The 14,345-nt window shown below is 62.3% G+C and overlaps 1 protein-coding gene across 1 annotated transcript; it reads right to left on the reverse strand.

The window, feature by feature from the left end:
• Positions 1–1,923: 1,923 nt before the first annotated feature.
• On the reverse strand, positions 1,924–14,232 carry WNK3 (WNK lysine deficient protein kinase 3). The gene is given in 21 exon segments (XM_068178686.1): positions 1,924–2,202; positions 2,777–2,895; positions 3,392–3,606; positions 3,988–4,092; positions 4,094–4,191; positions 4,526–4,572; positions 5,151–5,304; positions 6,667–7,292; positions 7,400–7,480; positions 7,548–7,575; positions 7,659–7,769; positions 8,071–8,187; positions 8,265–9,605; positions 9,676–9,806; positions 10,560–10,770; positions 11,375–11,594; positions 11,674–11,762; positions 11,856–12,013; positions 12,076–12,296; positions 12,360–12,532; positions 13,680–14,232. Coding segments are annotated over 21 exon segments (4,686 nt in total). The 5' UTR covers positions 13,995–14,232; the 3' UTR covers positions 1,924–2,076.
• Positions 14,233–14,345: the final 113 nt, after the last annotated feature.

Below are 14,345 nucleotides of genomic sequence, written 5' to 3' on the forward strand. Positions count from 1 at the left end.
CCCCTCCCCTATAGCGTGTGGGGATCCCCAAAAGCGCCGCAGGGCCCGGGGTCCCCTCCCAGCGGCCGTGGGGTCCCGGCCTCCCCCTCCCCTCGCGCTGTGGGGTCTCCGAGACCCCCCCCAAAGATCCCCGGGAAACCCCTAAAAGCTTTGGGGACCCCCAAAAAGTCGCCGACACCCCCACAAGGCCGGCGGGACCCCCCCGAGGCCTGCGGGACGCCGCGAGGCCTGCGCCCCCCCCACCGCCACCTCCCGACTAGGCCGCAGCCCGCCCCGGCAAGGCCCAGCGCTTCTCGCGGCCGCTCCTCCGCCGCCGCCCGGTCGCCGCCGCCGCTGCCGGCCCCGGGCCGGTGCTGCCGCCGCCGCCGCGGCCTCTGCGCGCTCCGGGCCGCCCGGGAAAGTTTTATTCAAACGCGGGAAACGGGGAGGGGAGAGGGCGGGGCCCGGGCGCCATTTTGGCCGCGTTCGCGCCGCCATCTTGGGAAGGGCGAGGGGCGCCATTTTGGGAAGGACGGAACGCCCCCATTGGGTGTGCGGGGGCGGGGCCGCCATTTTGGGCGTGGCGCCGCCGTCGCCATCTTGAGTGTGGCGAGCCGGCCGCCATTTTGGGGAGTGGCGCGCAGCAGCCACGCTTTTATTTCTTAAATTTTAGGTTGTTTTTTGTTTTGTTTTGTTTTTTTTTTCCCGCGCCTTTTAACAATTTCCCCGCAAAACAAACGCCTTCCCCACCCTCTCGAACCAGAACACACAAGAATTCACCCCGAAACCTCGCTGGCTTGTAAAGGGGTGAGGTAGATGAGCGGAAAACACGACAAAATGACCCAAAAATGGGCTGAGGGAAGGGTACAGGAATGAGAGGGGGTTGTTGCACCAGTATGACCAGTATGGGGGGGGGGGTGGGTCACCAGTAAACCCAGTGCAGACCACCTGCCTCCGCTGTGGTCACATGAGGAAGAATTCCAGGCCTGTGAGGGGTTTTGGGTGAAAAATGGGAATTTTGGGGGCTCTGGAGTGTTTTGAGGGAAAAAAAAGAGAAATTTTTGGATAAATGAAAGGTTGGGCTTCAACCGTTTGTGTTTTAGGGCAAAACGAGGCCGTTTAGGGGGCTAAAAAGTTGGGTCGCTTCATTGTGGGGACAAAAAGAGTGGCAGAAGGCCCAAAAAAAGGCATTTTTGTGTGAAATGAGGAGATTTTGGGGCTGAAAATTGGGATGATATGCTGAGGGGGAAGGGCAGGCGCCAAAAGAGACTTCTCGGATGAAATTATGTGATTTGGGTAGCAAAAAGTGGGGTAATGTTGTGGGAGGGGTAAAAAAAGGGGAGATAGGCCCAAAAAAGGGGTTTTGGGGTGAAACAAGGCAATTTTGGGGCCAACAAGTGGCATCACATTTGGGGGGGTGAAAAAGAGGGGTGGAAAGGCCACAAAAAACCAAGATATTTGGGGTGATATGAGGTGATTTGGGGACTAAAAAATGGGGGTCATCTCATGCAGAGGGGGAAAGGCCCAAAAAGGGGATTTTGGGGTAGAATGAGGGATTTAGGGCAGAAAATGGAGGTGGGCAGGGCACAAAAAAGGGGAGTTTTGGGGTGAAATGAGAGGATTTTGGGGCACCAGAAAGTGGGGTCACCTTGCAAAGGGGGAATGACCCAAAAAAGGGGAGTTTGGGATAAAATAGAGATTTTGGGGCCATAAGGGGAGAATTGGGGTTAAAATGAGGTGGTTTGGGGGCCAGAAATTGGGGGGGGGGGGGGGTTTTGAGTATCCTAAAAAGGATATTTTAGGGGTGAATTGAGGCCAAAAAGTGGTTCAGCCCACGGGGGCAGCAAAAAAGGGGAATTTTAGGGCAAAATAAGGCAATTTTGGGGCCAAAAATAGGGGTCACAGCACAGGGACCCAAAAGAAGGGGAATTCTGGGGTGAAACTAGGTCATTTTAGGGCTGGAAATTTGGGGTCACCCAATGGGAGGGGTAAAACAAGGGGGTTTTGGGGTGAAACAAAGCAATTTGGGGGCTGAAAATTGGGGTTTTGACCCAAAATCAGGGGGGTTGGAGGGGGTCAGGATCGGAGACCCCCCCCTCACTCGGCCCCCGGGGGGAGGGGGCTGCCCCCCCCGCGCAGGGCAGGTTTGGGGGGGGGCAGCTCCCCCCATTTTCGGGGGGTCCCACGAGTGCTGCGCAGGGTGGAGACCCAGGAGGAGGTGGCCTGGGGGGTGGGAGGGAAAGTGGTGTTCAGGTTTTGGGGATCCCCCCAGACCCCCAAAAAGGGGGTGAAGTGCACCCCCAGCCCCGCAAACCCCCCAAAAATGAGCGTGGGGACCCCCCCCCCCCCCCCAGACACCAAAAAAGGAGGTTCAGAGTCCCCCCAAGCCATGCCAGCCCCCCCAAGATGGCCCCAGCCCCCCAAAAATGGGGTGAAGCTCCCCAAAAATCGGGTGCAGCCCCCCAATAGATCCCCTCATACCCCCCAAATAGGGGGTTCAGCTCCCTAAAAGCAATCCCAACCCCTCCCCCAAAAAACCCTCTCAGCTTCCCACCCACCCCCAGACTCCTAAAAATGGGGTGCAGGGGCCCCTCTAGCCCCCCAAAATCCCCTGAGCACCCCAAAAATGGATGCAGCCCCCCACAGCCCCCCAATAACCATCTGAGGCCCCCATCAAAAATCCCCCAGACTCCCAAAAAGCCCCCCCGACCCCTAAAAATGAGATACAAGGCCCCTCCAGTCCCCCCTCCCCAAAACAATCCCTCCAGCCCCCCAAAAGCCCCCCCAGCCCCCCCACCTGGGCCATGGCCGTGTCCTGGACCCACTCGTCCACCAGCCGGTGCAGGTCGTCGGTGAAGAGCCCCTTTTTTGGGGGGGCCAGGGGGGTCGGGGGGCCCAGGGAGGGGGCTGAGGCTTCTGTGGGTGGGGGGAGGGGAGTTTGGAAAACGGGCAAACGCCCCAGGGCCCACCTGCACCCCAAACCCCTCCCTGCACTGCAAAACCGCTTTTTATCCTAAACCCTGCACCCCCCAAAATCCCTCTCTGCGCCCCAAAACTTCCCCTTTTTACCCCAAACCTCCCCCTGCACCACAATATCCCCCCCTTCAGACACAAAATCTGCTCTTTGTACCCCAAAACCTCCCCCTCTACCCCAAAATCCCCTCCTTGCTCCCCAAAGTCCCCTTTGCACCCCAAACCCCTCTTACCCTCAACCTCCCGACACCCCAAACTCTTCATACCCCCCAAACCCCCTCCCCCTGCACACCAAAACCTCCTCTTTTTACCCCAAACCCCCCCTGCACCCCAAAACCTCCCCTTCTTACCCCAAACCCCTTCCCCCACCCCAAAATCCCCTCTTTGTCCTCCCAAATCCCCTCCTTGCCCCCCAAAATCCCTTTCTTTCCCCCCAGACCTGTCAGGGCCACGCCCCGGCCCCTCCCTCGTGCCCGGGGCCCCCCCGAGGCCGCCGCGGGGACCCCCCGAGGCCGCGCTGTGGCGGGGTCCCGCTGCCCCCTCCCCATTTCGGGGGGTCCCCCCGGACTCTTTGAGGGCTCGGAGCCGCCGGTGGCAGCTCCCCGCAGCTCCCGGTCCTGCCGCGCCCGCAGCTCCAGAACCTCCTGGATGTGCCTGGGGGGGCCGGGGGAGGGGTCACAGGGGGTCCCCAAACCCTTCCCAGGACCCCCAAAACTTCCCCGGGACCCCCAAAATCTCCCCTGGGCCCCCAAACTCCCCTGGGGAGCTGCACTGGTGGCTCTTGGGAACTCCTGGACATGCTTGGAGGGGTCAGGGGGGTCACAGGGGGTCCCCAAACCCTTCCCAGGACCCCCAAAACCCTCACAGGTCCCCCAAAACCCCCCAGGGGTCCCAGTCCTGCCACACTCACTGCTCCGGCACCTCCTGGATATGCCCAGGTGGGGTCGGGGGGTGCCCCCAAACCTCTCCAAGCCCCCTTGGGACCCCCAAAACCTCCTCAGGACCACCCAAATCCCCCCGAAGCCCCTCACTCACTTTTCCCGCAGCCGCCGCAGCTGCTCCCGCAGCGCCTCGTCCTCGGGCTCCGAGTCCCCATCGCTGCTCAGGGGGGTCTCGGGGGACCCCGGGGGGAGCAGGGGGGCCCCGGGAGGGTGCGGGGGGTCCCCCCAGCCCCCCACTCTCGCTGCCTGAGCTGGGCCCCCCCCAGTCGCCCTCGGGGTCGGTGGGCTCAGGGGGTGGCTGGGGAGGGATGGGGGAGAGAGGAGTGACAGGAAAATGGGGGTGAAGAGGGGGGATTTGGGGGGATTTGTGGTCCCTGGAGCAGTTTGGGGGTCCCTTGGGACAGTTTCAGGGGTCCCCAGGACAGTTTGGGGGTCTCTGGGTTAGATCTGGGGTCCCTGGGGCGGTTTGGGGATTCCTTGGGCCAGTTTAGGGGGGTCCCTGGGGCAGATTTGGGGTCTCTGGGGTGGTTTGGGGATCCCTGGGATAACTCTGGGGTCTCTGGGGCAGTTTTGGGGGGGTCCTTGTGGCATTTTTAGGGTTCCTGGGGCACTTTAGGGTCCCCAACACCCACCTGGCAGTGCCCTTGCCTTGGGGGGTCCCCGAGTTCCTCTGGCTCCTCTGTGGGACAGGGAGGTCAGTGGGGGGGGTCACAGGGACAAATGGGGGTACAGGGGGGGCACACGGGGGGTGTAAATGGGGGTACGGGGGGGCACACGGGGGGTGTAAATGGGGGTACGGGGGGGCACACGGGGGTGTAAATGGGGGTACGGGGGGGCACATGGGGGGTGTAAATGGGGGTACGGGGGGGCACACGGGGGGTGTAAATGGGGGGGCACATGGAGGTACCATGGGGGGGGTACATGAAGGGCTATGAATGGGGGGCACAGATGGGGTTTGGGGGTGCATGGGGGAGTACAGATGGGGTTTAGGGGTACAGGGGGGGGCACAGAAAGGGTTTAGGGGTACGGGGGGGCACAGATGGGGTTTAGGGGTACGGGGGGGCACAGATGGGGTTTAGGGGTACAGAGGGGGCACAGATGAGGTGCACAGATGGGGGCACTGATGGGGTTTTGGGGGGTATGTGGGGGGCCACAGATAGGGTTTAGGGGTGCAGGGGGGCACAGATAGGGTTTAGGGGTACGGGGGGGCACAGATGGGGTGTGGGGCTCCCCAGGGGTTTTGGGGTCCCCCCATACCTGTGTGGGGGTCCCCCCCCACGGAGGGGGGGCGCAGGCGCCGGGCCCAGCTCTTGATGCGGCGCCCCCAGCCCTTGCGGGGGCTGCGCAGGCGGGGGCACAGCCCCAGGGGGAACGAGGCACCCCCGGGCGGGGGGCGGGCGGGGGGCACAGCCTGTGGAACGGGAACGGGATTGGGAACGGGAATACGGGAATGGGATCGGGAATATGGGAATGGGATCGGGAATATGGGAATGGGATCAGGAATATGGGAATGGGATTGGGAATATGGGAATGGGATTGGGAACGGGAATATGGGAATGGGATCGGGAATGGGAATATAGGAATGGGATCGGGAATATGGGAATAGGAACGGGATTGGGAACGGGAATATGGGAATAGGAACGGGATTGGGAACGGGAATATGGGAATGGGATCGGAAATATGGGAATAGGAATGGGATCGGGAACGGGAATATGGGAATGGGATCGGGGATATGGGAATGGGAATGGGATTGGGAACGGGAATATGGGAATGGGATCGGGAGTATGGGAACGGGATCAGGAATGGGAACGGGAATAAGAGTGGGATCAGGAATGGGAATATGGGAATGGGAATGGGGATGGGAATACGGGAATGGGAATGGGAAATGGAATGGGAACAGGATTGGGAACAGGAATGGGGACGGGAATATAGGAATGGGGATGGGATTGGGAATGAGGATGGGAATATGGGAATGGGAATTGGGATAGGAATGGGGATGTGAACAGGATCAGGATTGGGGAGGGGGATGGAATGGGAATGGGAACACGGCATCAGCACAGCCAGGGTACACCAGGGTCAGCGGGGTCTTGGGGTTGAGGGTTTGGGGACACTGAGGTTTTGGGACTGGGGGGACACCAGGGCCTGGGGCTGAGGCAACACTGGGGGCTGGGAGCCTGGGATCATCAAGGTCTTGGGGGCTTGGGGGACAACAAGATTTTGAGGTTGAAAGGACATCAGGAGCCTGGGGGGTTGGGTTTAGGGGTCACTGGGGTCATGGGATTGGGGGAACACCACGGGCTGGGGTTGAGGGGACACTGGGGCTTGGGGTCATCAATGTCTTGAGGTTTTGGGAGACATCAGGGTCTTGAGGTTGGGGATTTGGGGTCATCGGGCTCTTGGGATTTTGGGTTTGGGGGATACTGACATCTTGAAATTAAAGCGACATCAGGAGCATGGGGGTTTGGGTTTAGGGTCATTGGGCTCTTGGAGTTGGGGGCCATCAAGGCCTTGGGGCTGAGGTTCTGGGGTCACTGGGGCATTGGGGTTTGGGGTTCAGGGACACCAAGGACTCGGGGTTTGGGGGACAGGGAGTTTGGGGTTGGGGACAGTCATTCCTGGTCTTTGGGGAACACCGAGGTCTTGGGGTTTGGGGGACACCAAAATTCTGTGGATGAGGACAGCGGCCTCTGGTCATGGGGGACACTGAGACCTTGGGGACCGGAGGACACCTGGGGCTCAGAGGTGTCCAGCTCTTGGGGTGGGGGACACTCACCTCTGGTCCCGGGGGTCCCTCCTGCCCCCAAGCACCAGTGACGAATGTCCCCAGTCCTTGGGGGTCACCTGGTGGCTCTGGGGGTCCAGTGACGAATGTCCCCAGTCCTTGGGGGTCACCTGGCTCTTGGGACACATCTGGCTCTGGGGGGTCGGGCGGTTCCCTGGGTCCCTCCGGCTCCCATGGAGCAGTGACTGTCCCCTGTTCCTGAGGGACGCCCGGCTCTGCGTCCCCAGGGACGAGGGGCTCTCGGTGGCCATCCAGCTCCGGAGGTTTGGGGACAGCCACGTCCAGATGTCCAGAGCTGGGGACACTCAGCCCCAGGCCTTGGGGAGCCCCCGGATCTTGGGGTTCGGGGTTGATCCTCTCTGGTGCCGTGGGTTCAGCCACCTCCTGGGGACCGGTGACAGCTGTCCCCAAAGCCTGGGGGACACCCAGCTCCTCCGGTTTGGGGACAGCCAACCCCTGGTCCCGGGGGACATCCAGGTCCTGGGCTTTGGGGACCCCTGTCTCTGGCACCCCTGGCCCGTCCTGCTCCGACGCTCCGCTCTTGTTTGTCCCCTGTCCTTGAGGACCCTCCTGGGATGTCCCCAGGGCTCTCCGGGTGGGTGGGGGTCCCCCGGGGCCTGTGGGGAGGGGACACCCCCATCAGGGATGGTGGTGCGGGTGACACCCCCCAGCCCTGGGGGGGTGGTGGCAGGTCCGTGTCCCCTCCCAGCCCCTGGGGACGCACCGGTGGCCTCGCGGTTCCGGATGGTTTGGTTGATGCAGAACCTCCAGCGCCCCACGGGCGATGACTGGGGGGGGCCTTCCCCTGGTGGGGGGCGAGGGGTCAGCGGGTGGGGGGTGACCCCAGCCCCCTCCCCTCCCCCACTACTCACCACCCGCTGGCGGCTCCAGGGGTCCCACCTGGGGGGAGACACATTTGGGGGGTTCAGCAGGGGGTCTGGGTGGGGGGAGGAGTGAGGTGGGGGCAGGGGCAGGGGGAGCACCTGGGGGTCCGGGGCGGGGGTCCCGAGGATCCCCCGTGCCTGCGCCACGATGGCCTTGAGCTCCTCCACGAACTTGTCCCGCTCCCCCTCCAGGACAAAATTGTCCTCGACCTGCGGGGGGGGACACGGGTTGAGGGGAGGGAACAGAAATTAGGGAAGGGGACATGGATTGGGGACATGGGGACACAGAGTGGGGAGGGGGACACGGATTGAGGGGGGATATGGGCTGGGGAGGGGGACACAGATTGGGGAAGAGGACATGGTTTGGGGGGGCCACAGACTGAGGGAGGGGGACATGGACTGGAGGCAAGGGACTTGCTTCAGAGGTGGACATAGGCTGGGGAAGGGGACAGGGACAGGGGACAGAGACTGGGGAAGGAGACACGGGGACAGCTCGGGGCTTGGGGGTCACCATGTAGCAGGCGATGTCCTCGGGCGCATCCCCGTCCACATCAAACCTGAAGGTGACCATCTTGCTGTCGTGGGTCTCCAGCTGGCACTCCACCGTGTTGTCCCCAGCTGAGGACACCTGGGGGGTGGTGACACTCTGTGACCGTGCCGGGATGTCCCCATGCAGCCCCCCACAGCCCCCAGCCCCGCCCTGACCTGCAGCACGGTGAGCTGGAAGCGGGCGGGGCGCTGGCACGACGCACGGCGCTGCCGGGCACGCGGCCCGGGGACATCGGGGACATCGGGGACACGCAGCAGGGACGCGGCCTCGGTGGGCACCGAGGGGTCCTCTGGGCCAGGGAGCACTGGGGGTTGTGGTATTGGGGACGGTGGTGGCATCTCTGGAGCCGGTGGCATCCCCATGGCTGGTGGCATCATGGATGGTGGTGGCATCTCTGGAGCTTGTGGCATCCCCATGGCTGGTGGCATCATGGATGGTGGTGGCATCTCTGGAGCTTGTGGCATCCCCATGGCTGGTGGCATCATGGATGGTGGTGGCATCTCTGGAGCTTGTGGCATCCCCGGGGCTGGTGGCATCACAGATGAAGTTGGCATCCCTTGGGCTGGTGGCATCCCTGGGGCTGGTGGCATCACAGATGAAGTTGGCATCCCTTGGGCTGGTGGCATCATGGGTGGAGCTGGCATCCCTTGTGCTGGTGGCATCCCTTGTGCTGGTGGCATCACCATGGCTGGTGGCACCATGGATGTTGGTGGCATCTCTGAGGCTGGTGGAATCATGGATGATGGTGGCATCCCTTGGGCAGGTGGCACCCCTGGGGCTGGTGGCACCCCCATGACTGGTGGCATCACAGATGGAGGTGGCATCCCTTGTGCTGGTGGCATCATGGATGGAGTTGGCATCTCCGGGGCCGATGACATCCCCATGACTGATGTCATGATGGACAGCGGTGGAACCCCCAGAGCTGGCGACATCCCCACCACTGGTGGCATTCCTGGAGCTGGTGACATCCCCGGAACCAGCTGCGGCTGCATGGCAGGGACTGGCTGTGGTGGCATCCCCTGGGCTGGTGGCATCCCCTGGGCTAGGGGCATTCCCTGGGCTGGTGGCATCCCAGATGGTGGTGGCATTCCTGGACCTGGTGGCATCCCAAGGCCTGGCTGCAGCTGCACCATGGGGACCAGCTGTGGCGGCACCCCAGCTGGGGGTGGCACCCCTTGGGCTGGTGTCACCCCAGGCACTGATGCCATCCCCTGGGCTGGTGTAACACCCAGAGCTGGTGGCATTCCGGCTGGAGGTGACACTCCTTGCACTGGTGGCACTCCAGGAGCCACTGTCACTCCCGCAGCTGGCAGTGCCACCCCTGCTGCCACTCTTGGTGCCATCCCCGGCCCCGGTGCCCCAGGTGCCACCTGTGGCTGTGCCCCCACTGTCACCAACCCCCCGCCACAGCCACAGGGGTCCCCCTCCGGCCCAGGTGGCTCCATGGTGGCTCCTCCAGTTCCATCCTCTGCTGTCCCTTCGGTCCCCTGCGTCACCTGCAGGACACGAGGCAGTGCCAGGGGGGTCTGGACCCCCCCAGGACCCCGCAGTGTGACGGGCACTTACCAGTGGTGGCACAGGGGGGGACACTCCATCCTGGGGTCCCTGTGGGTACCCCCAGAGCTGCTCAGGTGCCCCGGTGACACCGCAGGGACCGGGGACATCTGGTGGGGGGGTGTTGTCCAGGAGCCCCTCAGCTGTGGGGAGGGAGCAAGGGGGGGTCAAGGCTGGGGGGTCTCAGTGGGGGCAGGGGGTATTTTGGGGGGCTGAGGGCAGTTTGGAGGGACAAGGGGGGCAGTTTTGGGGGGGCTGGGAGCAGCCTGGGGGATCCAGGGGCAGTTTTGAGGGGCTGGGGGAAGCCCAGGGGTCACATCAGTGGCAGAGAGGCAGTTTTGGGAGGCCAGGGGCAGTTTTGGGGGCACTGGGGACAGTTTTGAGGGCTTGGGGATAGTTTTAGGGCGCAGTTTGAGGGTCTGGGGGCAGTTCTGGGTGTCCAGGGGCAGTTTTGGGAGCACTGGGGACAGTTTTAGGGGGCAGTTTGAGGGTCTGGGGGCGGTTCTGGGTGTCCAGGGGCAGTTTTGGGAGCACTGGGGACAGTTTTAGGGTGCAGTTTCAGGGTCTGGGGGCAGTTCTGGGTGTCCAGGGGCAGTTTTGGGAGCACTGGGGACAGTTTTAGGGGGCAGTTTGAGGGTCTGGGGCAGTTCTGGGTGTCCAGGGGCAGTTTTGGGAGCACTGGGGACAGTTTTGGGTGCAGTTTGAGGGTCTGGGGCAGTTCTGGGTGTCCAGGGGCAGTTTTGGGAGCACTGGGGACAGTTTTAGGGGGCGGTTTGAGGGTCTGGGGGCAGTTCTGGGTGTCCGGGGCAGTTTTGGGAGCACTGGGGACAGTTTTGGGTGCAGTTTGAGGGTCTGGGGGCAGTTCTGGGTGTCCAGGGCCAGTTTTGGGGTCTCACCAGGGCCGGGCGGGGGCTGCTCCCGCAGCAGCTGCTGCCGCACGTGCTGATCGACCTCAGTGTCCTCGCTCTCGGGGCCCCCCCGGCTCTCGGTGCCCCCCCGGCCCTCCGCCTGCTTCTTCTCCCGCGTCTTCCTCACCAGCGCCAGCCGGTCCCGGATGGATTTGGCCACGGCCTTGGAGTCGCTCTCGTGGAAGAACCCGGATTTCACCTGAGGGGGGGGATTTGGGGTGTCCAGGGGGGCAGCGAGAGCTGGGGGGGCTCGGGGTTGCGTCCAGAGGGAAATTTGGGGGCTGTTCGTTTTAGGAGAGGTTCAAAGTAAGGTTCAGAGATGAATTTTGGGGAGTGTTGGTTTTGGGAGAGGTTCAGGGATGAATTTTTGGGGGGTGTTGGTTTTGAGAGAGGTTAAGGTAAGGTTCAGGGATGAATTTTGCAGCATCGTTGGCTTTGGGAGAGGTTCAGGGATGAATTTTTGGGGTGTCAGTTTTGGGAGAGGTTCAAGGTGAGGTTTAGGGATCAGTTTTGGGGGAGAGGTTCCAGATGAGGTTAAAGGATCAGTTTTGGGGCATTGTTGGTTTTGGCAGAGGTTCAAGCTGAGGTTGCTAGATTAATTTTGGAGTGACTTTTGTTCTGGAAGGAGGTCAAGCAGAGTTGGAGGGACCAGCTGTTGGGTTCCTGGGTGGATTTTGGGATGTCACTGCCTTTGGGGGTGTTCAAGATGAGCTTGAGTCACAATTTTGGAGGTTCTTTTCGTTTGGGTAGAATCCAGACCAATTTGGGCCCAACCCTGAGGGGTTTTGGGGTCACTCCCTCACCATCTCATAGGCCACCTCCTCGGGGACATCGGCCTCCAGGTTGAAGCTGAACTCGATGGCCTCATTGTCCTTGTGCTTGCCCTTGAGCTTTTTGGGGTCCTCCACCCAGAGCCGCAGCGCCAGCGCCGGGTCCAGCCCCGCGTCGTCCTCAGCCAGCTCCACGCGCAGCCCCGTGTCCTCGGCGAAGAACGCATGGTCCAGCAGGTCCCGGATGGACAGCCTGGCGTGGAGGGGGGACTGTGGTCAGTGTGGTCAGTCCTGGGGGGCCGCAGGGGACCCAGACCACCACCCCACCCCACCTCTCGGCCTTGTTCTGCCGGATGCAGCCCTCGATGATCTCCTTCACCTCGGGGTCCGTCACCTTGTGGAAACTCGCCGGCTTGATGCCCTGTGGGGGGACACGGTGACTTGGGGGGCTCTGAGGGGGGTTTGGGGGGCTCTGGGGAGGTTTGGGGGTCTCAGGGGCTGGTGGAACACCCACGCTGGTGACTTTGCGGTAGATCTGGGCGGCGTTCTGGCACTCGGAGTATGGGTACTCGGACGTGCCCATCTCCAGCATGCACATCCCGAAGGCGTAGACGTCCACGGACTCGTCGTAGCGCTCCTCGTACATCTCCGGGGCCATGAACTCGGGGGTCCCTGTGGGGCAGGCGGTCAGGGGGGGCCCTCAGGGGCGTCCCCGAGGTCCCCGCGGCGCTCACCGATGACGCTCTTGGCGAAGGACGTGCGCATGAGCGTGGCCAGCCCCAGGTCGCCGATCTTGACGGAGCCGGTGGGGCCGGTGATGAAGATGTTGTCGCACTTGAGGTCGCGGTGGATGATGGGCGGCGTCCTCGTGTGCAGGAACTGCAGCCCCTTCAGGATCTGCCGGCACCAGCTCCGCAGCACCTTCGGCTTCATCACCTTGAACCTCTTGAGGTACCTGTGGGGTCCCGTCAGCCACGCCCAGACCGCCCCCCGGCGTTCCCTCGCACCCCCAACTCACGTCTTGAGGGTGCCCGAGGTCATGAGCTCGGTGACGAGGACGATGCACTTCTTGCCGCGGAGCGAGGACTCCCAGGAGTCGTAGAAGCGGACGATGTTGGGGTGCTGCAGCCCCTTGAGCATCTCGGCCTCCTCCTTGAAGCGCTGCTGCTCCGCCTTGGTCAGCTTGCGGTCCTGGAGGGCACAGACACACCCCAAAGTCCGGCAGCGGCGTTGGCTCCGGGTTCCAAGGTCAGCGTTAGCAGCCCCCAGCCCCAGCATCATCATCATCGTCTTCATCATCATTCTCCAGCCCCAGGATCATCATCATCATCATCATGCCTAAACCTCAGGGTCGTTGACGGCACCATCATCATCATCCTCCAATTCCAGTATCATCATCATCATCACCATCATCCCCACATTCCAGGGTTGTTGTCATCATCATCATCTTCCCCATCCCCAAATTCCAGGGCCATCATCATCATCATCATCATCCCCATCCCCAAACACCAGAGTTGTTGTCATCACCATCATCATTATTCTGCAACCCCACTATCACCATCATCCCTAAACCTCAGGATCATTACCATCATCATCATCATCATCATCATCCCCCAACTCCAGGGTCATCATCCTCACCCCCAAACACCATCGTCATCATCCTCACCCCCAGTTTCAGGGGGGTAACAAAGCACTCTGGGGGACAAGTGGCTCAATTTGGGGGGAACTGATGGGATTTGGGGCGGCTGTGGGGGGCAGAGGTGGGAGAGGGGTCAACTGCGGGGGTCGTGGTGAATTTGGGGTCTCAATTTGAGGGGCCAGTCAAGGGGTTCATGATGAATTTTGGGGTGTTCCTATCTTTGGGAGGGGCTCAAGGTGAGCTGAAAGGTTCGTGGGTGGATTTTGGAGATCACCAATATCGGAAGAGCCTCAAGACGAGTTTGAGGAACCGATCACAGCTTTGAAAGGGCTTCAACATCAATTTGAGGGGCCAGTCAAGGGGTTCGTGTTGAATTTTGGGGTGTCTGAGTTTGGGAGGAGTTAAGGTGAGCTCAAAGGACCAACTCTGGGATTCAAGGGTGGCTTTTGGGGATCACTGGTATCAGAAGAGCCTCAAGCTGAGTTTGAGGAGCCACTCACGGCTTTGGAAGAAGTTCAACGCCAACTTGAAAAGCCAATCAGGCGCTTCATGACAAATTTTGGGGTGTCCCCTTCTTCCGAAGAGCCTCAAACCCCCCCAAAAACCCACCACACATCTTCCCCATCCAATGACCCAAAAGAAGCCCAACTTCACCTCCCACCAGCCCCCCCAAACTCAGCCCCCCGGCTCGGGGCTCACCTGCAGCTCACACCAGGCCACCTCCACCCAGGTGTCGGTGTCGAATCCCTTGAAGACCGTCTTGAAGGCGCCGCGCCCCAGCTCGATGTCAAACTTGAGGAAGCGGCCACCGGGCGAGGTGGCCACGGCCTTCATCTCCGCCTCCTCCTCGCCCTCCTCGCCCCCCCCGAGCCGGGGGTCGCCCCGCGGGCCGGGGTCGCCGCCGCGCTCGCCCCGCTCCTCCTCCTCCAGCACCTCCACGCTCTTGCGGAAGAAGCGTTTTGGGGGGGCGGGGGGGGACGCGGGAGTTTTGGGGTCCCCCAGATCGGCGGCCATGGTTGTCCCCACTTCCCCCCCCCAACACCCACCCGAAAATTTTAGGGGGTGACCCCCCCCCCCGCCGCCCCCTCGCCAGCCCCAGCTGCCCCTATGGATGGGGGGGGAGGGGACCGCGTGTCCGGGGGTGGTTTAGGGGGTCGGGGGGGGGGGGGTGTCACCTCGATTTTAGGGGTGTCCCCCCCCTCGGGTGGCACCGGCGGTGGCCGCGTCACCCCCTCCCCCGTGGGGGGGGGACCTGCGGGGGAGACAAAGAGGCTTCGGTGGGGCGGAGGGACGGGGGGGGCAATCGGGGGGTGGGAGGATGTAATTAATAAGGGCAGCGGGGTTAATTGGGGGGGTCCCCGAAAT

The sequence above is a fragment of the Anomalospiza imberbis genome, unplaced genomic scaffold (genome assembly GCF_031753505.1).
Source record: "Anomalospiza imberbis isolate Cuckoo-Finch-1a 21T00152 unplaced genomic scaffold, ASM3175350v1 scaffold_52, whole genome shotgun sequence".
NCBI lineage: Eukaryota > Metazoa > Chordata > Aves > Passeriformes > Viduidae > Anomalospiza > Anomalospiza imberbis.